This window comes from Toxorhynchites rutilus, chromosome 2, assembly GCF_029784135.1.
Source record: "Toxorhynchites rutilus septentrionalis strain SRP chromosome 2, ASM2978413v1, whole genome shotgun sequence".
NCBI lineage: Eukaryota > Metazoa > Arthropoda > Insecta > Diptera > Culicidae > Toxorhynchites > Toxorhynchites rutilus.
Genome location: NC_073745.1, coordinates 131,666,578 through 131,691,049, shown reverse-complemented (window position 1 = coordinate 131,691,049; position 24,472 = coordinate 131,666,578). Strand labels below are relative to the sequence as shown.

Sequence of the window (24,472 nt, the reverse complement as noted above, 5' to 3'; positions counted from 1 at the left end):
TCACTGACAAATTTCGGAAAGAATTACTATAGAACTGAAAAACGCCCTAACTGCATCGTTTTTATCGGCCCGATTTACGGTTTCCCTAACACAGCCATCAAAACCAAGCAGCCTTGGGGAAATCGGCATTGCAAATACATGAAAGTAGGGGGACTTTTGTTCTCATCGAAAAATGTTCCCTAACACAGACTTTAAAACCAAGCAGCGAAATCGGCATTGCAAACACACGAAAGAGCCTAGAGGCGAGTGAACTGAAAAGTTTAAACCCTCTTAAAGCCAAAAAGAAGAAAAAGAACACACGAAATTAGGGGGAGCTTTTGTTCCCACCGAAATGTGTTCCCTAATAGAGATTTCTAAACCAAGGTGCCTGGAGAAATCGGTATTTCAAATTCATGCAAGTCGGGGGTATTTTTGTTCCGATTGAAATGTGTTTCCCTAACACAGACTTCAAAACCGAGGTTTCTGGGGAAATCGGCTCTGCAAATAAATGCAAACTGCGAGTACTTTTGTCCTCGCTTGCCTTTGTGCAGAGTGGAATATGTCTGTCCTAACATGATCTTCTAAACTTAGGAACCTGGGAAAATCATGCAGACACTAGAAGCGAATGAACTTCCCAGTTTCAAGCTAATTCGAGATTCGAGAAGTATGTACACTTTTGGGATGTAAACTTCAGAGGGAAATGTAAAATAAAATAATCGTTTGATAATTTTTTTTTTGTCTTTATTGGAAAGATTTTCAGCCTTAGGCTGGTTCATCAAACGTTTGATAATTCTTCCGTACTTTTTTTTTTCTAGTCATCATACCAAACGTAAAAGGTCCGTCATTAAATTTACTTGTAACGAAGAACAATCAATCACAATAAATGAATTGACTTTACACGGCATTTGTTAATTTCTTTTCACTCACAGAGCAAATATATTGAACTCAATTGAATTTGGAAACTGTTTCATTCAATCAAGAATTTAATCAATACAAACGAATGATTGCTAAGCTAAGGTAGTTCCACGTGAACCTTGCGGTTATATCATAGATATAACCCACTCATTTTTTTTCCTTAAAAAATTAAGTCTAATGGAAAATGTAATTTTGATTCATAACTTTTGTTTTGAAAATTTGTTTATTTCTTCATGTAAATGAGCTGTTTTCTTACCAGTCGTGCTATACATATGATAGGGAAATCTATAATTTGAGTGTTTTGAAAAAAAACTGTTCCTATCACTTTCTTTTATATTATCTAAAGTACAGAATAATTACAGTTGACTTATGGGTAACTCATCTTTGTGCACGCGTAGTTGTTACCTTCACTTCGAAGAACTACATCCAAAAATATACTTGACTTACCGTTTAAAAAATATATACCCATTGTATCTTAATGGAGCGTATTAAACACTTCCTAATATGTATACCGTTTACCGTAGGAGGGACAAACATCATGCGCTCAAATAATTCGAAGATCGTCATTCAAAGATCCACCATCAATACCTTTCAACTTGAAGTGTGTAATAATTGCATCATATCCAATTTGTTTGATCGTGCACTGTACGCCTGCCATTCGAATTTCTTGGTTGATAGCAATTCTATGCTCTAACGTTCCACCCACCTTCTTCTATCCACACGCGAGGCCGCATAAAACAACCATTGCAGCTGCAGCGAGTTTGCCGGCACCTATAACTAAGAGAGGAAGAGCGAAGAGAAATTATGTGCACATGGTTCAGCAGAGGTAGTAAACTGCAGGCTAACTACTATCCTACTACGAGAAAAAAAAACTGCGCGCGACCTTTTGAACGACTGATCGAGTGGGGACAACATGTCCAAGGAGATGCTCAGCCCTGCTAAAGTAGTGTCATGTTAGTTAGGATCAAATCGCGCGTTGAGATGTACACGAACAGTGCACTAAGCCGTGTAACGCGGGTTTTTATACTAACGTTGGTACTTGACACGCTACAATCTCTGTCACTACTCGTACGCGATGATGAGCTTCAGTGCACGGGGGGCGTTTGTGTGCCCAATTTTTTGTGCCTCAACGGGGCCATTAACGTTAACGGCGAAGGGTTGATCGATTTACGTTCCGGTAGCGTTGAGTGTCCTGTGGATATGGTTTGCTGTAAAGAACCGAAACAATCTGACATAATTGAATCACCAGTTTGTCAGGGAATATGTGTTCCGACTCAGTCCTGCTCGAATGGAATAATTAATACCACAGGGAAGGATTTGATTGATCTGAGATACAACTCTGATGGATGTGAAGAGGGTTCAATCTGCTGTCAGTTCGAAGAAGAAGGTGAACAAACTTCTACGATCTGTGGTGGAAGGTGTGTTTCAATTTCGGAGTGCCCTAATGGTAGTAGAAATTCGAGTACATCAAACGTTGCATGCCCAGACGACCTTATCTGTTGTGATGATTCTGAGTTCATTCAATTGCTAAGTACCAGCGATGTGTGCCATTGCGTCCCCCTTCATCAATGTTTGGATGATACAATCCACACTGGTACTGCCGAAATGATAGATTTACGGTTCTCTGATAAAAATTGTCCCGCCAATGAAATCTGTTGTCTGAACATAAGACCAAGCGAGCCTGACAGCGCATCCAAAAACAACTGCAAAGGGACATGTGTTCCCTTCTCCCAATGTATTATGGATAGCGCATATGAGAACTCAACGGAAAAAATTGACCTGCGGCTCTCCGATGATTGTCCAAATGAAACAGTTTGTTGTGAACACGTTTCCAGCATAGATGTTCAGATTCCCAATGTATGCCAAGGAACATGTATTCCTTACGAACAGTGTGAACTTACTATATCTAGTGAAGAATCGAAGGCCTGTGGCAATGGATTAGTTTGCTGTACACAGCCACCAATTATCGAATCTCAGAGTGATTGCCAGTGCATTCCTGTTGGGCAGTGCTCAGATCCTACAAAATCAACGGCGGATGCAAGTTTAGTTGACTTGAGACTAGGTGATAGTGGCCAAGAGTGTCTCCCGGGCCAGATGTGCTGCAAAACTCCTATATCCTCAAATAGAACCGAAATTTATTGCAGCGGTCAATGTGTTCCTGTACAACATTGTAAAAATACTGGTGAGCATCTATTTGATTTGCGAGGAACCCAAGGTTGTATCGACAACTTCATATGTTGCAGTGAACCAATTATAGAGATCCCATCAATGGAACTTGAACCTCCCGCCAATGGAGTTTGTGACGGATCTTGCGTCCCTGTTGCCTCATGTGTCGATAGTGTGCAAAGCGATTCTATTGATTTAAGAACCACTGATGCTTGTGGAGCAGATCTAATTTGCTGTCAAAATGTTGAACGAACTCCAGATAAACCAGGAACCCCACTCGACAATCTAGTCTGCAACGGAACATGCGTACTATACAACCAATGCTCCGATGTTAATGCTGTAGATCTGCGACTCTCGGCCAATGCATGTTCTCAGGGGCAAATCTGTTGCCAAAGACCATCTACTCAACCCGAAGAATGGGTAACGATAGATACACCTGATGCCTTATTCAATAATCAAGATTGCAACGGAACATGTATTCCTTACAATCAATGCTCTGATGTTAATGCTATAGACTTGCGACTTTCGGCCAATGCTTGTCCTCCGAACCTAATCTGCTGCCGTGGAACACTTACTGAAACTGAAGTATTAGATGAACCTGAGATTCCATCCGATAGTCAAGATTGCAACGGAACCTGTGTTCCTTACAACCAATGCTCCGATGTTGATGCTATAGATTTGCGACTCTCAGCCAATTATTGTTCACAGGGGCATATCTGTTGCCAAAGACCATCTACTCAACCCGAAGTGTTGGTAACTACAGCTGAACCTGAGGCTCCATTCAATGATCGTGTCTGCAGCGGATCATGTGTGCCATACAACCAATGCTCCGATGTTAATGCTATAGATCTGCGACTCTCAATCAATGCTTGTCCTTCGAACCAAATTTGCTGCAGAAGAACATTTACTGAAACTGAAGTATTGATACCGTTAGATAAACCAGAAATTCCGTCCAATAATCAAGCTTGCAATGGTACATGTGTTCCTTACAATCAATGTTCTGACAATGCTATCGATTTACGAATTTCCGCAAATCCTTGTCTTTTGGACCAAATCTGCTGTCGAAGAACATTCACCGAAACTGAAGTAATGTTATCAGTAGATAAACTAGGGACTCCGTCCAATAACCGAGTTTGCAACGGAACATGTGTTCCTTACAACCAATGCTCCGATGTTAATGCTATTGATTTGCGACTCTCAGCCAATGCTTGTCCATCGGATCAAATCTGCTGCCAAACACCAGTTGCTCTTCCGGAAGTGTTATCGAAACCAAAAACATGTAGTGGAGTTTGCATACCAGCTCAACATTGCCGTGACTCATCTAGTGATGTCGATCTCCGTTTCGAGAAAACAGACGATGGATGTTCAGGTAACCTGATCTGCTGCATGACTCCTCCCAAGATGTCTCCCGCAGAAGTCATGTGGACACAGTGGATTACCGATATCAATAATATGATCGATCATGGCAGTGGCATTCAGGATAGTAAATGCTCGCTGAAAATCAATCGTGATAGTCCTTATGTTTCGAGAGAAGAAATACCCTGGCTAGTGACGGTTTGGAGCAAACAAAATGAGTACCGATGCGTGGGGTCACAAATTGGAGCTGATGCAGTTCTCGTTCCGGCTGATTGTGTTGCGGATAGTTCGTCATCCCAGTTGTACGTTAGAAGTGGAGATTATGAATTGAACTCGTCGCATAATAGACATGTAAGTAACGACACGATTGATGTGGAAGTGTACTGTAGAATTGCGCCTTATAATAAAACATACTAATTTTCCACTGACAGTGATAGTTTTATGATTAACAGTTTTGTTAGATTTGGGTCAACTAGGAACAATCACCATATAATCACTTTTTAATTGATTGATTGATTTTCTATAGACGAATTTCATGCCAACTCGACGGGCCATTGGCAGCAACATCTCAGATTGCAGTAAAACATTGGAGGGGTAAAGACAGGTCATTTCAGAAACTTTTTACCCGAAATCTTAAAAAAATAGATTTCGTAGGGGAAGGGACCAAATTTTTTTCCTAATTTTTTACAAAAAATTATAACTCACAAACTATGATACCTACAAAAAGATACCAAAAAAATAAATTGTCGGAAATTATTTGAATTTTCTTAAAAAAATTTTAAAAATGTTCGAAAATTACACTAAAAAAAAAAATATTTTAAAAAATTCCATTCTATTTTTTAATATTTTTTTAAATTCTCAAAAAATTGTATGAATACTCCTAATAATTTGCAACAAGCCACCTATACATCGGAAGATGGACACTTCTACAGGGAAAAAGTCTTTCTAACGACATCTTTTCGTGCTTTCTTTGAAAAAATAAAAAAATTGAAGAATTTTTTTCTGATGTTTATTATAAAAAAATTATTCAATAAACAGTTTCCTACATTTCATTCTTTGACTAGAATTTTGCAATTTTGGTATAATGGTTATTGAGGTATCAATTTTTGTAATAAAATTAAAAAAAAATAATTTGAAAGGTTGGTAGAATGTTTCAAAAGACAAACCGATTTAGTTTTGTGACGTTTTTGAGAACCTACATCGGAACTTTGAGTTTATCAACAAAAATGGTTTGAAATATTGAGATAAAAAGATAATTGATATTTAATCAAACTGAAATTCAAAACTTCCAGAAAATGACTATTTTCTATCTATACAATAAGAATCTTTGGGAACTGGGACCGACACTGATATTGTGCAAACGCTCAAGAGAAGCAAGAGAAAATCGGGGCTTAACATGTTAAAGAGTATACGAGTCTAAAATTTTGACGAAAATCTGAGAACCAGCACCAGCCAACCTTTCATAAGGATAAGAATTAACGATGCGAAAGGAATCATGTTTTGACATAAAACCAGTGGAGAATCGGAGATGAAAAGAAATATTCAGATAACTCTTTGGTCTCATCATAATAATATAATGGGCCGAGGCCAGGTCCTGCCGAAAACAAAACCCATCCTTCGCGTCGACGGGATTGAGCTTCGTTTACGAGTTTAGGGGAGCGTCATAGATAAAGATTGGTTTTCAGGATAAAACTGAAGCGGCCGTACGTTTTTTTCTCTGAATTTTTATCGATCAATCGACGTAAATTACTCGTTTGCTTCGTTCGCTCGGTTGCGCAGTATTCGTTCGATTAATAATCGATTTCTGTAGGAAGTATTCCATTAATCGATTATTCGAACGATTATCGGGGATCACTACATGTGATACTTCTCGATGAAGGCGATAACTTTCAACAGACACTTCGCACTGTATATCCGTTAATTGCAAGCCCCAAAGGAAAGAACAGCAGCTTGGACATTCCCTTCTCGCTGTTCGTCAGCCACAGATGGACCATCTTGGGAATATGATTTGGGAAATATATTTGACGTGGAAAACTAACTTCAATTTGCGGGAGGCGATCTGGCGTAGTGGTTTACATACATATCTATCACGCTAAAGGTCACGAGTTCAATTCTCACTCCCAACATTCTTCCAACGGAATAAATCCGTTGGTTCAAGTGACGAACCAGCCAAATTCTGAAAGTCACTATAAAGGGTGTGTCACATCAAATTGCATCACGGAAAAAACGCTGTAGAAATTCGCCCAGTAGACCGATCCTTTTGAAAATTTTAGACAGTAAAATAAAAACTATTAAACAACTTTTGGTATTTTCTTTTTATTCATACTTCGAGCCCAAGCCCGTATGCTCGCACCTTCCTCTTTACCCCGTCCATAAGGAAAAAAATCCATTTTCTCTTGAAGTCCGCCTCCGATTTGACAACTTTTGGGTTCTTCCGGAGGGCCTGCTTCATAATCGCCCAATATTTCTCTATTGGGCTAAGCTCCGGCGTGTTGGGCGGGTTCATTTCCTTTGGCACGAAGGTGACCCCGTTGGCTTCGTACCACTCCAACACGTCCTTTGAATAGTGGCACGAAGCGGGATCCGGCCAGAAGATGTTTTTGAGAACCTACATCGGAACTTTGAGTTTATCAACAAAAATGGTTTGAAATATTGAGATAAAAAGATAATTGATATTTAATCAAACTGAAATTCAAAACTTCCAGAAAATGACTATTTTCTATCTATACAATAAGAATCTTTGGGAACTGGGACCGACACTGATATTGTGCAAACGCTCAAGAGAAGCAAGAGAAAATCGGGGCTTAACATGTTAAAGAGTATACGAGTCTAAAATTTTGACGAAAATCTGAGAACCAGCACCAGCCAACCTTTCATAAGGATAAGAATTAACGATGCGAAAGGAATCATGTTTTGACATAAAACCAGTGGAGAATCGGAGATGAAAAGAAATATTCAGATAACTCTTTGGTCTCATCATAATAATATAATGGGCCGAGGCCAGGTCCTGCCGAAAACAAAACCCATCCTTCGCGTCGACGGGATTGAGCTTCGTTTACGAGTTTAGGGGAGCGTCATAGATAAAGATTGGTTTTCAGGATAAAACTGAAGCGGCCGTACGTTTTTTTCTCTGAATTTTTATCGATCAATCGACGTAAATTACTCGTTTGCTTCGTTCGCTCGGTTGCGCAGTATTCGTTCGATTAATAATCGATTTCTGTAGGAAGTATTCCATTAATCGATTATTCGAACGATTATCGGGGATCACTACATGTGATACTTCTCGATGAAGGCGATAACTTTCAACAGACACTTCGCACTGTATATCCGTTAATTGCAAGCCCCAAAGGAAAGAACAGCAGCTTGGACATTCCCTTCTCGCTGTTCGTCAGCCACAGATGGACCATCTTGGGAATATGATTTGGGAAATATATTTGACGTGGAAAACTAACTTCAATTTGCGGGAGGCGATCTGGCGTAGTGGTTTACATACATATCTATCACGCTAAAGGTCACGAGTTCAATTCTCACTCCCAACATTCTTCCAACGGAATAAATCCGTTGGTTCAAGTGACGAACCAGCCAAATTCTGAAAGTCACTATAAAGGGTGTGTCACATCAAATTGCATCACGGAAAAAACGCTGTAGAAATTCGCCCAGTAGACCGATCCTTTTGAAAATTTTAGACAGTAAAATAAAAACTATTAAACAACTTTTGGTATTTTCTTTTTATTCATACTTCGAGCCCAAGCCCGTATGCTCGCACCTTCCTCTTTACCCCGTCCATAAGGAAAAAAATCCATTTTCTCTTGAAGTCCGCCTCCGATTTGACAACTTTTGGGTTCTTCCGGAGGGCCTGCTTCATAATCGCCCAATATTTCTCTATTGGGCTAAGCTCCGGCGTGTTGGGCGGGTTCATTTCCTTTGGCACGAAGGTGACCCCGTTGGCTTCGTACCACTCCAACACGTCCTTTGAATAGTGGCACGAAGCGGGATCCGGCCAGAAGATGGTCGGGCCCTCGTGCTGCTTCAATAGTGTAAGCGCTTCTGTAGGCACTCCTTAAGGTAAACCTGCCCGTTTACCGTGCCGGTCATCACGAAGGGGGCGCTCCGCTTTGCGCAAGAGCAGATCGCTTGCCACACCATGTACTTTTTGGCAAACTTGGATAGTTTCTGCTTGCGAATCTCCTCCGGAACGCTGAATTTGTCCTATGCGGAGAGGAACAACAGGCCCGGAAACTGACGAAAATCCACTTTGACGTAGGTTTCGCCGTCCATTACCAGGCAATGCGGCTTCGTCAGCATTTCGGTGTACAGCTTCCGGGCTCGCGTCTTCCCCACCATGTTTGGCCTTTCGTCGCGGTTAGGAGCCTTCTGAACCTTGTATGTACGCAGGACCTCCCGCTGCTTGGTCCGCTGGACGAATGAACTTGACAAATTCAGCTTATTGGCGACATCCCGGACCGAACTTCTCGGATCACGTCTGAACTGAACTGAACTGAACTACGCGCTTGTGATCTTTTTCACTGACGGAGCATCCATTTCTTCACCTTCCGGTCGATGGTTAGGTTCTCGAAGTATCATTTTAGTACTCTGCTGACCGTGGATTGGACGATTCTCAGCATCTTACCGATGTCCCGATGTGACAACTCCGGATTCTCGAAATGAGTGCGCAGGATTAATTCACGATGCTCTTTTTCGTTCGACGACATTTTTCCAAATTTACGAAAAATTGACAGTGAAGCATGGCCAACGTGATCTATACACACTTATCTGATTATAAGCGAAAGCTGAAGATATAATTCCTAAAAATTAAATTTCTACAGCGTTTTTTCCGTGATGCAATTTGATGTGACACACCCTTTAATATAGCAAAAAAAAACTTCCATTTGATATATTCATCGTTGATATTGCAGGCTTTGTCGGTATATGTGTTAATAACGTTCTGTCATACAAGCAAGTTACTGTGTAGGAACTGATTTTTGAATTTTTATTAGGGATCATTTATACCTTGAAATTGATCCTCCTAGAAAAATTGGCCAAAATAACATAAACGTTTCATTCGCGAAAAACTTGTTATTGAACATTACCTAATTTGGTAGTAGTTTGATAAACTCGAAAACATACACAGAGCTTATCGACACGAACAAATAATATTTGATCCGACATATTAATCAAATCACTCCTCACCGTGCGGCAGTGATTCGTCACCTTATGTATTTTTCTGTTTCCGTTTGCAAGCAACAATTTGCATGCTTAACAATTTTCAATGCCAGAAGAAATGGTTGATGCGTTTGAAACGCATGTTATCTTCACACTTGATTAAAAAACCCATTAAAAACTATTGATCGTTAATTATAATATATTGACAACCAATACAATCATGGATGAAATTTAACCATTTTTTATTCATTATTCTGAAACTATTCCAATCAATGGGAACTGCGGCAATGGGAGTAGAACAACTCGTGTTAACAACCACGTGAAACTGGTTTGTGATAACACCTTGAGCGATTGTTATCATTCACAGCTACCGTGTAACCACAGCGACAGCAGCCTGTATATTTTTGAGTCCTCTTAAAAATTTAAAACTATATTCAATGTTACATTAATAACCGGAGTAATCCTAGCCACAAAATACCCAATATTGTTATGATTAATCAGCAGATCCATGCATGCGAAATAGTTCAGCTTCTCTGACGAAAACAAGGAATAGAGATTTAAATCATCACTTACCCCTCTGTTCTGATATTCTATAATATTAGGTAGAGGAAAAAAGGAATCCGTTATTTTTGTCTGGAATTCAAAACTTTATTTAAGATGTGTCGGATTGTCCGATTTGGGTCAAATATGCCTCGTTTTGTTTTATAATTGGTTGCAATTTTAACGGTAGCTTCATATTATCTCTCTCTTAGAAAGTCTTGGTCCTTATTGGCGGAAAACCCAAGTAATCAATTTTACAATCATCTCTTGATCCGCAATTCTGGTCAATTCTGGCCGTTTCCAGTCAATCGCTAGCCTCAAACCAGTTATTAAGAGTAGAGATCTTAATTTGGTGTTTGGCCATATTTTTAGTGACTCCTTTCAAATCCCACCAAACACTCAGTAGGATCTTCTTGGCCGTTTGGTTACCGATTGAGCTGCTCCACCACGTTTTGACCAAGAACGTTTTCACACAATAGCATCATATAGGGTTGGGGGAAAAGAAATGTCTTATTTCTGATCGAAATTTGACGCCTTATTTAACATACTTAAAATTATCCAATTTATGTCAAATATGCGCCGTTTTGTTCGCAAACTTGTTGCCATTTAGAAGGCAACTTCATTATCCCTCTCTTATAAAACCCTTCCTCCTTATTTGCAAAAAACTCAGACAGCCAGTTTTCGCAAGCCTCTTTTGAGGCCAATCTAGTATCACCAAGAGCGTTTTACATGGACCGAAAGAGATGATAATCACTTGGAGCCAGGTCCGAACTATACGGTGGGTGCAATAGGACATCCTATCCGAGCTCCCGTAGCTTCTGGCGGGTCATCAAAGATGTGTGAGGCCGAGCGTTGTCCTGGTGGAAAACAACACCATTCCTATTGATCATTTCTGGCCGCTTCTGTTCAATCGCCTGCTTCAAACGGTGAAGCTGCTCACAGTAGAGAACCGACTTGAGGGTCTGGCCATAGTTGAGCAGCTCATAGTGGATGATTCCCTTCCAATCCCACCAAACATATAGCAAAACCTTCCTGGTCGTCAATCCGGGCTTGGCGATGGTTTGGGCCGGCTCACCGCGCTTAGACCACGACTTTTTTCGCTTTAGGTTGTCGTACGTGATCCACTTTTCATCACCAGTCACCATCTTCTTCAAAAATGGGTCGAGTTCGTTCCGTTTTAGCAGTGCATCGCAGGCGTTGATTCGGTCTAAAATATTTTTTTGCGTCAACTCGTGTGGCACCCATACATCCAGCTTTTTTTTGGAATCCAAGCTTCTGAAAATTGTTACAAACGGTTTTATGGTCTATACCCAGTTCCTGGCCAATCGAGCGAGTGCTCACATGCCGGTCTACTTGGATAATATCAACGATTTTATCGGTTTCCACGACGATTGGCCTACCAGTACGGGGTGTATCTTCGACAGCCACTACACCAGAACGAAATCGATCAAACCAACGCTGTGCTGTGCGAATCGTTACAGTATCGGGTCCATAAACTACACGATTTTTTTCGGCCGCATTCGTTACAGTTTTACCTCGCAGGTAGTAAAAACGTAAAGTATGGCGAATTTCTTGCTTGGTGGACTCCATCTTTGACGCGCTATAACTTGAGACTGAAAAGGACAATCACAACACTGTCACTTGTAGCACAGATTGTCGTCTTTATATAGCCGTATAGTATGTCTCGATGCGATAAGTACAACACAAGATATGTTTAAGTATTGCCATATATTGATAATATACGACATTTCTTTTTCCGCAACCCAATATGTCCATTTATCATCCCAAGTCACTATCCGATCAAAAAATGGGTTGATTTAATTCCGTTTGGTCGAGGCTTCGCAGCTGGAAATTAGATCCATTGTGTTTTTTTGTGTTAACTGGTGTGGCACCCAAACATCGAGCTTCTTTTGAATCCAGCTTTACGCCTATGGTTGAACCCATTACTGCCCAGGTATACAAGAACTTGATCCAAATGGCATGAAACTTTCTAGTCCATCTAGGTTTGTCCCGAAACGGGGGGGAAACGCTATATTTTGGTTTAGAGTTCTTTGGAAGTTGAGATATCTGACGTATGAAATTTCATACGCTGAGCCGATACAGTATCAAAAATGGAAATCATTTGAATATCGAACAAAACTGTTTTATTTCATAAAATTCAATTTCAACAACCATTTTCATGGTTTATTAGCACTTTGTACGCATATTGTACGTATCTTCCTTTGCTTCCCAGTAGAACCGCTTACTTGGTACTTTTACGTATCCGGAAACGAGCACAATTCCTAGAAATTTGTACATTTCCGGTACGGTTACGCGGAATCTTGTATCTCCTTTTAGCAGTGCGTTATTTTTCTCTGTGGTGATTAGTCTGACGAAAGCTGCGTCAAATAGGTAATGGAACATTTGAACGGCAGACCATTTATGTTTCGAGTAGAGATCACTAAGATCAGGTGAATGTCCTTCAAGAACAACGGCTGCATCTGCATCCGAATTTAAGGTCATTTTTTCCCAGTGTCTGGCTCTCCGCTTCTTGCTGCTGCACGAGAAGCATTCTTATGATTGGCCTCGTTCAAAGTTGCTCTCGACATTCACCTGTTTGCCAAAACCGGAAGGGCCGTCCTCCGAGTCACTATCTCCAGCATCCACATCGCTGTCTCCACCGCTTCGGGGCACGATGACAAAGTCAGTAACATTTGTTCACACTAGATTTTCGAAAGCGTCTTCGTCCAAATCAATCATATAATTGTACAGCTCCTCCGGATTATCGGGAAGCTGGTATATCCTATTGAGAAAAAATATACCGTAGTTGCACAGCGTATAAAATTTCATACGCTCAAAAGTAAACATAGTTTTTTTGCGGTTTCATAATTTTCTTAGGATTTTTTGATAGATATCATTTTGACGTAGAACTACGTATTTTATTAAGGGTGCCAAATCAGAAAACACGTTTTTATGAAATAAAGTTAACGTTAATAACTATTTTTGCCGTGAACGGATTTTGGCGATTTATATAATAAACGAATCGAAAATTCCCTAAGATTTGTTTGATATGCTATACATTACAATCCCATAGTCTGTATATGGTTTAAATTGATGAAAATTGGAAGCATTCTCATTTCCTCATGCATTTGATCTGTCCATCTGTGTGCTTTTCCGAACAGAGCTGTCAATAACGAGCAACTTATCGACTAGCAACGAAGGGGAAATCGTAAAATGTAATGTCTCCGTGAACAAAGGGAAAGAAGAAGAACGAAGAGGAATATTTGCCTAGAGCATAAACAGTAGATCTCGCTGAGGCAAACTTTCATTCTTTGTGAGGAAATCGACTGAACAACATCGTTGCTGGGCGAGCTGAACGGCGAGGGATCGAATGCATTTCTTAAGACAATGGGGGTGGAGAAGTAATATGATGGATAAAGAAAAGTTTTTCAAGGGCCTTTTTGAAGGATAGAGACGAATGAAGTGAAGAAGTTTAAAGTCTCTTTAATTCAACAAACAAGGAAGGAAGGCAAACTTTCATTCTCGTTCTGTATTCAAAGCAATGAATATCGCTTGTTCTTCCTTGTTTTGCGTCATCACATGTCTTCGTTTCGGATTGAGCTGTGGATACGGCCAAATTATTTACTCGCTGATGCCTCTGACATTGCAATCATTGCATCAAACTGACGACATTGCATTAAGGTTCTGAGCTGCACAATTGTGTAGGGAATCATAAAACTAGGCTATCGTCAGCTTACCAAGAAAATAAATGTTCTGGAATTTTGTCAGTGATTTGGTTTCGCATGACGGTAGGAAAACTCTTCACAAAGGATAACAGCTAAGCTAATCTAGACTGGCAATATTAACAGAAAGGGCTTCGGTTGAGAAGAGCGCAAAACGGAGATAAGTGTGTGTATTTTTATTTGCTTCAAGCCATCGATGCTTCATAACCCGTACGTAAAAATAGTGCATCTTCGCTACGCTGAAACCTCATCTGTATCTGCTCCCGTGTGAATTGGCCCTGTAACGATGCAACAATCGCTATGATTGACTACTGTTTGGTGTTGCAAATTATGCAGTCGTAATGATAAATATAAACAAGGAGAGGAGATAGCAGGAAGCAAATATTTACGCTAGGGTATTGGTAATGAATCTCTGTTGAGGCAAATATTGAGCCTTTTTCCAAACATTTAAATGTATGTTTTCTATCATCAATGCATTGAACTTACGCTATGGTGAAGCAGGTGTTAAGGTTGTGCACCAAAAAAATATTTGGGAAATACCAAATTATTCAATAAGTTATATTAAGTTATTAATTTATTTGAGCTCGCGTGCCAGTCGCAAAACTGCTTTCAACTAGGATTGCATTTGCGCTAATCTTGATCATAATGAATCAGTGCTACTCTTTGGAAGGTTGTTGAGATTAACAGATAGAGTTTATTTCGTTTATTTAGTCACCAAGAAAGTAAATGTCGCTCTGGAATTTGGTATGTGATTTGGTTTCGCTTACCAGTAGCAAAAATTTCTCCACTTAGGATGACAGCTGCGCTTATCTCGAGCAAAGTATTGTTCTGCGAGCACAAGAATGATTCATCAAACAATTATCATCAAATGATTCTACAATGAAAAAAACATTTCAGAGCGACCAAACTGGTAGAATGGTTATTTCAAAATTTTCGTTGCATTATAAAACAATATCCGCAGTTATAAACAAGCGACTTGAATTAAACTACAGCGTAGTTCTACGTCAACAATGCGGTCGTGTCTTGAGCACAACCTACTATATTTTTTACACTCATCTGATAGTGTTGTGTCGCAGATTTGAGTAATTTAGAATCCTTTAAGAGATAAAACTATTTAAATTTATGTTTACTTCTGCGATTCCATTAAACTCGAACTTTGCAAGCTTCAATACACAACAAAATAACAAAAATTACAGATAAAATGACACTAACACAGACACAAAAAACACTCTTAAATTTTCATGTGGTATCAAATAAAATGTGCTTAACACTTTAGTTCCATCAAAAACAGTTTTTCAAAAACGGGCAGTTTTGCGTATGAAATTTTATACGCTGAGCACTAATGGGCTAAAACTATTTCATGGTCGATCTTTCGATCGTTCCTATGATTTTATAATGAAGATATTTGACATCAAAACAATTCAAACAGGGTTTTCACTGTATTTTTGTTAGATATTTTCAAGAATGGTGGTCCTAAACTGAGCCTCTATCTTTTGCAGCTATTTCCAATTATCTGGAAATGACGTATATTCCCAGCTATATTAGTTATGGATGAAAATCTTTTGTCACGATGTTCGTAGTCGAACTCCTCTGAAACGGCTCGACCGATTTTCATGAAATTATGCAGAATAAACTTGGTAGGCATGAGAATAGGACGTAAACCATATATGATACCACTAGGGTACCGATTACTGTATGTTTTATACCGATTAGGGTGGCCCTACGCAGAAAAAAAATCTAAATAATTTTTATTCTTATTTTTTCTTTAAATATGGCATGGAAGTACATAATATCCAAAGGTTCACCCTTTTCTCCTATTTTTGATCGCGGTTTCAGTATTTTGGTATAAATATTATACAAAAAATCGATCCATCTCTTGTTTTTCAAAGAGAACGAATTTATTTACGTTGTTAAATGACAGGCGCAAAGTTCGCTTCATAGAACTTTTATCCACACATGCGCCAATAACCTCAATTCGGCTAAAGTCATGCGTGTTGACGGCGAGCTGGAAGACTTTTTGAATAAACATAATGAATATTTTTTTTTATTTTGTTTATCCTTCTTCTTCTTCTTCAATGTCATGTCACGTTCCTAGAGTAACTTCACCGTCTCAACGTAGTATTACTTGCGTCATTTTTATTAGTACTTAGTTGAGATTTCTATGCCAAGTAACACGCCTTGAATGCATTCTGAGTGACAAGCTCTAGAATACGCGTGATCACAGTGCAAGTCGGAGGAAATTTCCCCGACCAGAACGGGAATCGAACCCGAACACCCGGCATGTTAGTTATGACGCTAACCACTCGGCCACGGGAGCACGTTTTGTTTATCCCTTTTGTTTATTTTAGGCTTATTAGCATTTTAGCAGTAACAGAGCCGAATTTTAATCGTTTACATGTAACATGTTTATCACATCTATAATTAGCACATTACATTACAGTAGCCATTTAGGCGTAATAGTTTTCCTTCTGTTCTTCCAAGTTAGACAGCGGAAACAGATCATTGTTGAGTTATTTATAGAACAGCAGCCCGATGTGTCTTGCAGAGCAGAGCACTTGTATGGATGAATCGATCTTATTTCGACCGTGGATCGATCTCCATCGCTGATGATTGTTACGTGGACGTAGTTATTCTCTAATAACACAAATATGGTCAATGAGGGCCCTGAGTTTTGAACTCACGATCGATCGCTTACCAAGCAAACGCGCAACCAATGTGGCTACGGAGACCCCCAGATAATAAATTATTGAAATTCTTCATATCATACATGCTCGGATTGCGAGGTGACAATCACGTGATTGTCATCAATCCTAATAAAACACCGATTGGAGAACTCGTGTATACATTCAATGAGTATATTGTTGAAAACATTGTTGGATTCATGGTGGGCGACTGAACAGCGGTGCCAGAAATTGTGATTCGAAGAAGAAACAATAATCTGGAGTTCATCGTTGACACACACCGTTCAAACGATGCATCCCATTTTCTTCTTCAATGGTACTAACGTTCCTGGGGTTCCTAACGTTCACCATCTCAACGAAGAATTATTTGCGAACGATAGAGTGGTAGAGAGCGAACGACTGTGATTCTAGACAATCAGAAGCAGTGTGAGTAAAAATACACTCACTTGCAAGACGCTATCATGAGCAACGCCGACACAGCCGTTGCTATTGTCAGACCTAAAAGCATCATGATAATGCATGCATTACATTACGTATATTCAAACAAAAAAAAATTAATGAAAAGAAGAATGAGCTTCATTACAGCATTACACGTATTATTCAATTATTCAAGATTACCTTAGCATGGGTTTCCTCTCATTGCTCGATTCCGGGGAATGAGAAAGCGGACTCGCTAGCTAAGGTGGGCGCTTCAGAAAGCACACTATTTGAAATGCAAATTGCTTATAACAAATTTTTTCACATTCCTCGTCAGCACACACTCGTAAGTTGGCAGCGCATGTGGAGTGAAGATGAGTTCAGTCGTTGATTACACACGAATATCCCTAAGGTCTCGACGAGTGCATGGTTCAAGGGGTTATATAGGTCGTGATTTCATTCGCGTGATATCTCGGCTTATGTCCAATCACTACAACCTAAACGCGCATCTCTATCACATTGGGCTCGCAGCAAACAATCTTTGTGGTTGTGGCGATGGCTACCACGACATCGAGCATATTGTCTGGTCGTGTATCCGGTTCCATGCTGCTCGCTCTCAGTTCTCTAGAGCACTGAGAGAACAAGGCAGACATCGGATATCCCCGTCCGGGATATCTTAGGTAGCCGTGATCCTGATCTTCTGCTTCATCTATACCTGTTCCTCAGAAACGCCGATGTCAACGTTTAATGATGTTTCCTTCGTTGTGTCCCTGTTTCATATCCCTCCTATCCGATCTATAAACTTTTACTTAGTCGCGGCTATACATACACACACACACACTTTACAGATACACGGGCCGAAGATTGTGCAGTCCACTGATCATTCGACAAGAGCCAAAGGTTGTACCGCAACAACTCTACACGAGCTGATGATTGCGCCGGCTAGTGACCATTATATCCTGGATTCCTCGAGTCGAGAAGACGCACCACGCTAGATATGGGGTACAGACTAGGGGGCGTTGCTGATTAATGGTCAGCTGCATCCCAATAGGAAGTATCCCGTGTCGGGCACACGTACAGAGCATTGGAAACAGCAACATCCCAATTACGAGAACACTTGTAATACTAACATCGAGCCGACCGCGAGTAATCGGTTACATATTACTAACATAGATAATAAGAAAAACTACAAAAATATTGAACTCCCGGCCCCGTCAGGCTCACGCCATATGAGCCTTGATAAAAACATATATTTTGGAAAAAAAATTATACGTATTCGGTCCCATACCAAGCTGGATGTACTTGGTTGAATGCCAAAAGCGAGAATTACCTCATATACACATTTTTAATTTGGTTGGCTGACAAAATACGCTCTGAGGAAATCGATAGTGTTATTTCCTCAAAAATTTCAGATGTTTCTATTGATCAACTATTCACCCGTATTCTGAAATCCGATCGAGTCAAAATTCCCCGAATTGATTCTAATATCGCATTCTGTCATCCCTTCGACTTCGACCGATTGTCCAAATCTTGAAACGCAGTGCGATAAAAACGTCATTGAGCTTCGTGTTCCATTTCGGTGAAGCGTGAATTGTTATGAATTTTCAAGTGAAATAAACTCGCTTTTAAAACTAAAGTTATAAATGAAATTTGGGTCTATTATGTGTTCAATAGAACAAACATATCAGATTCGTTATCGAAAAACATCGAATAAACAAAAGGAATGGTTTGTGTTTTTGACGTAGGACTACGTCTTTGATTTCTATATAGGGGTGTCACTCTACGAAAAATGTAACGTTTATTAAGAGTTTTCAAATGCATATTACGCAGAATCGTTCGTATATATATATATATATATATATATATATATATATATATATATATATATATATATATATATATATATATATATATATATATATATATATATATATATATATATATATATATATATATATATATATATATATATATATATATATATATATATATATATATATATATATATATTCTAATATATACCATTAGACGGCAAATTTATCCAACTTTTTTTTTTTCGTTTGAGCCATCAACAGTGGAAATTATAAAACAAGTGAGCAATTTAACAAATAAAAGAGGTATGTTTTGCAAGCGGATGCGGAGGTAAATCATGTATTATGCATTCTTTCTTCCAACTTCGTTCCCATGAATGTTGTATGTAACACAAAATTGCGCGCGATAATTCGTTTTATCTAATAAATTAGCAACATACAGTGATCGTTCATTATTTGGGAGGAGGCAGCGATTATCATGCGGAGCCTTATTGAGATCGGCATTACATCGCATCACAAAAATGAAACGAAATGATATATTAATATTCTTCATGACTCATATTCATAACTCTCAATGAATCAATTCCTTCTATGATAGATTAGCAGTAGAACCAACACTACTTGATTGTGATAGTCTACAAAAGAAAATTATTTCACCTAAAAGCTACTGCTCCCGATGCCTAATAATAAGAATAATACAATGGAAAGAAATCACAATACCATAGCTATCCATTAAAAATGAAGCAACTTCATGATTTCATTTGTATTTTACCTCAAAATTTCCCGAAATCGTGGTTATTTTTAACTTGTGTCAAACACAAGAGTCACGTATGTGTAGACCCTTAAAACATTTAAACACACTTAAAATACATTAGTTATTTTTTATTTAACAACCAACATATTCACTACACATAACTTTTATGGCAGAACAACGTTTGCCGGGTCAGCTAGTAATTGAATATAATCTTGTGTTGACTTCCGGTTCGCCGATAGTGGCTTCGAATGACCAGCAATGGCGGAACCCCTACGATATGGGCCTTGGGAGAAAGGACTTTAACCGCGGAAATCATATTGCGATACCATTGTGGAATCGAGGTTATCTACTCTCGGTTTATTTGAAACGTGGAGTGGAGTTATACAAAGAATGTGTAAGCGCGAATTGACTGTTGTAAAAGAACACATGTACAAACAGAAACGGAAACAGAAATAGAAACAAATGCAACGCCTGTTACAACTCTCAGCGCTCAATGCTCAAAGCGCAACGGTGGATGTTGAACGGTCAACGCTCAACAGTTAACACGCAAACACAAACGTCCACACACAGATACCCTTACATATATACACAAACGTACAGACGCCGTGCCACTTATACAAAAGGCTTTAAGGCCGAGGACATTGTGAACGCGATGCGATGCGGACACGGGTGCGGGAAATCTCTTTCGTTTACGAATGTGGAAATCAAATGCAAAATGCCCGAACCTGACATAGTAAACGCGATGCGATGCGGATTTCATTGCGGCGAAACTGTTTGTGGTGTGTTGGGCCGCGAGTGAACGCAAGTGATGGTGGTCAGACGATTTTCACAAATATCTCCACAATCAAACTCATCGAACGAAAACAAAAATTGAGTTGTCAAATCATTATTTTTGTTTTGTTCAATAAATCATATAACTTTATTCTAATTTACATAATGCAAATAATAAATACATTACTTTAAGGGGTTTCCATCTCCCATATTCACAGATAGAAACGATCTCACAACTCAACTGTTTACAAAATGAAGACATGTTATCATATCTGGCATCCTTGTGCTAGGTTGTTTACATGTAGAATGGAGTGGAATGAAACATCAAAAACGCGCGATCTAAAGCGATCAGTATGTCATAGCACGCGATGAGCTCTCATTAAGCACGATTCACATACAACATCCACGTCACGTTCACGTTCCGTCACGTAACGTTGCGTCAATTATTCTTCCATGCAAATCCTATTGAAGCATTTACACACACCAGCAACGGCAAGTCGAAGTTGCCGTTGCTGGTGTATGTGAATGTTTGCATAAGAACTGCTTGGAAGAATAATTGACGCAACGTGACGGGACGGAACCTGAACGTGACGTGGATGTTGTATGTTAATCGCACTTTAATCGCCATCTGAAAGAACATTTAACACATTTTCCTTACAGGTCATAAATATATCTTTTCCTAGAACTAGAACGCTAGAACTGAGGGAGCAGGAAAAAGATCACCATCCAACCATATTGTTTGTTTTGTCAGTGTTGTGACTCCTTTCATTCAACACTACTAGAAGTTCGGTAGGTGGTGCCATTCTCGGGATGAATGGAGGTCTCTGTTCGGAACCACCGGTTGGATTAGGACCACCTCCCCTAAGCAGAATAATATTGATTTTATTTAGATTTTATCAATACTATTCTGCCGATAAATTATCTTCTTGAATGGCGTTAACGTTCCCTGTCGAAGGAAATTTCTTTGACGAAAAATCCCCCGGCCACAACGGGAATCGAACACGAACACCCGGCATGATAGTGTGAGACGCTAACCACTCGGCCACGTGCCACGCGATAAATTATCCACAAACTGGTGACCGGAATAAATCGCCACAGTAAACAACTGCAACAGAAACAACCGCTTAGAAAAAGTGTAGTAGGCTAGAAATATTTGGCGCGGGAAAAACATCATGTGCCTCACATTTCTATTATAAATTTATTCTCTTGTTCTCGTTTTTCGAAATTTATTCTGAGGACAATGTAATGGGGACGAAGTCCCCATTTGGCGAGGATAAGGAATCGAGGCGGCCCATGCCGCCAAGATGACGCAATCCGAGTCCACCGCCGACCCGCCGTCGGAAGCGGCGGTGTCTCGCACGCAAACCTGGGATCCACTGATTGCCCGGTTAGTTTGAAACATAGGATACGATCCTTTAGCAATGTCCGACCGAGCTCTAGCGAGCGTCGGACGGTATACGTCTGCCCGGGGCGTTACGTTTGCCTGGGGCGATACGTTTGCCCGGTTAATTCTTGTTTTGAAATACAATACCGCGCCACAATATTTATAGCCTACTACACATTTTATAAGCGGTGGTTTCTGTTGCAGTCGTTTTCTGTGGCGATTTATTCCGGGAACCCCACAAACTATATAAAAAACAAAATACATTTCTACTAGAATACAAAATTACATTATTCTGAATGAGTATATGCTCATAGTTATTCTTTGGAATATTTTTAGCAGAAGTATTAATAATTACAAATGCAAACATCTCAATCGTGAATGAATCTAACCTATCTTCTCCAATTTGTTTACAGGAACATCGAATCACAAAAACCATAATTCATCCAAATTACGTCATAGGCCACAATTACGCTAACATCGCCCTACTCTTCCTGGCAGAGAAAATTGGCAAGGGTCACCCAGCTGCATGCCTACTCGAGTTCAGCGAGAAATTAAACTATCGTGATTGCTATCTAGTTGGTTGGAACAGCTGGGATCTGGGCTCGGACGTAACAAATTATCCAACCCTACCAAGAAAACATCATTTGACCAGCGTTAGTTATGCAAATTGTCCGCTAGATTTTTTGTGCACGATGAAGAATGAGTCTGCTGCAAATTGTGGTAATCTTCGTGGATCACCATTGCTATGCAGGAATCAAATCGAACGACTTTGGAAACTAGCTGGATTAGCTATGGCAAACAACGATCTATGTGATTATAACGCCATACCGGAAAGCATGCTGAAGATCAGCTCGTACCAACCGTGGATCAAAGAACAACTATCGCCCAGTTTCGTCCAGAAGCCAGCCGCCCTTGACCCGACGCGATGGTACCTACCCATTGTGTGACGAAAAAGAAAATAAAACTGACAAATAGCTGCAGGCGATCGTTTCGTCATCTATAGCCAACTTCATCAAATTGTTATTCGCTGTGAGGACTGTTCAAATTGCAGCATATTATTATACCTGACAGAAATAAAAATTACGTAATACCATCACAATCCGAAAGCTGTGCCGCCCATCTTTGGTTCATCGATCAACGCAAATCTGACTTTCTTGCACAAATGTACGCCGAGAGTTTAAGGTCACTCTCAGTTCAAACACAACTTACCACGCTGATATCTGTTTGCACACCCCGTTTTGAATTGTTTCGTGACTTTTCAGTTGCTTGAGATCCATCATGAGACAATATCAGACAAAATATGAATATCTTCGAGTGTTGCCTGGCGAAATAAAACAAGTTTCCTCATATGTACATTCAGGAAATGGATTTTATTATTCAATATGAGTTATTTCACTGAAATAAAAATGGATTCAAGAATAGCAGCAGTGGAAGCTGATAGTAATGGTTTTCGTATTGATATCATCCTCTGAATTTCTATATCACGTTACCATATCTCGTCCTTGCTAGCATGGCATAAAGCGGTAAAAGAACACGTTCATGCAAGAAAAGTTTGGATTTTTGGCCACTCAGGCTTTTAGAGATAACAGCAGATCTCAAGGTTTTACGCATTTTGAAGCACAAAAAAATCGAACAAAAAAAAATCGCGCAAAAAAGACGGCACAAGAAAGGATTGCCTGTACTCCACTATTGGGAGATTTTCGGGGGTCAAGAAATCAAAACTTTGAGCGCATTGAGGCACCCGAAAATCACTTCCGATTGAGCTGAAACTTTGCACAGATACTTTTTTGGGCCAATAAACAAAATATACATGGTTGGTTTTTGAAATATCACATGACCATTTTCGCTGCCACCCTGAGACTCAGGTATTTCCCATTTTATCACATAAATCAAATACGGAAAAAGACACGCTAGTTTTGTGCATCTTACCAATGCACTTATACCAACAGTTACATTCACAACGATGAAAAGTTATATTCGAATTAATTGAACACCCTGTAAGACCGGTTTCAAATCTATGATAAAAAAAGGAAAAAATCCATACCGTGAAAAGCTTCTAGTGTTAGTACTTGGTCGTGTCGGCATGGATTCCACCAGCTTCTGGCACGTGGTGACCGGAATGGCGTACCAACAAGCTAGGATCGTATCCTATAGTTGCTGCTTATTCTTCGAATTCTCCGTGTACACCGACCTTTTCACGATGTCTCATAGGTTCTCTATAGGGTTCAGATCCGCTGACTACGCCGGTTACTCCATGACGTCGACTTTGTTATCCTGGAACCACTTTTTGACGGTCTTGTCGGTGTGCTTCGGATCGTTATCCTGCATGAACTGCGTTTTCAGGGGCATCTCCCACTCGGCGTGTGGCAGCATAACATCCCTTAGGATTAAGACTGTGCTTCACAGGATCATTTCTGTAGGCAAGTTTTCACTACAAGTTTTTTCCGAAAGTTAAAGATTTCCCACCCACGATGATGAGACGTAGTGACCAGCCTGGAGCGCGAAATTTGATTCATTTTTTCTCAATCGACATCCTTTAGGATTTTGGCGTAGAAATACTGATCCACCCAGTACAGGGAGCCAACCACGTACCAGGAGAAGCACCACCACACCATAATGCTCCCTCCTCCATGCTTGAATATCTTCGTGATATACTGTGGCATGTAAGCGCAGCCTATTGGGCGATTAACCCAAGTTTTTCCGTCCAAGCCAATGAGGTTTACCTTCATCTCATCCGACCACAGAATATTTCGCCACTGCGTTTCCTTCTCCGGACCAATCCAATCGAAGTGGTTTTTCACGAATTTCAGCCG

The 24,472-nt window shown here is 39.8% G+C and overlaps 1 protein-coding gene and 1 non-coding gene across 2 annotated transcripts; both read left to right on the top strand.

The window, feature by feature from the left end:
* The first annotated feature begins 1,875 nt into the window (after nucleotides 1–1,875).
* Nucleotides 1,876–23,077, top strand: LOC129766126 (uncharacterized). Its single transcript, XM_055766592.1, has 2 exons — nucleotides 1,876–4,767; nucleotides 22,073–23,077. The coding sequence occupies exons 1-2, from the start codon at nucleotides 1,876–1,878 to the stop codon at nucleotides 22,604–22,606; spliced, it is 3,426 nt and encodes a 1,141-aa protein (XP_055622567.1). The 3' UTR covers nucleotides 22,607–23,077.
* Nucleotides 23,078–24,048: 971 nt separating this feature from the next.
* LOC129772027 (small nucleolar RNA U3) lies at nucleotides 24,049–24,145 on the top strand. The gene has a single exon (XR_008742543.1). It is a non-coding gene; the product is annotated as a small nucleolar RNA U3 (small nucleolar RNA).
* The last annotated feature ends 327 nt before the right edge of the window (nucleotides 24,146–24,472 follow it).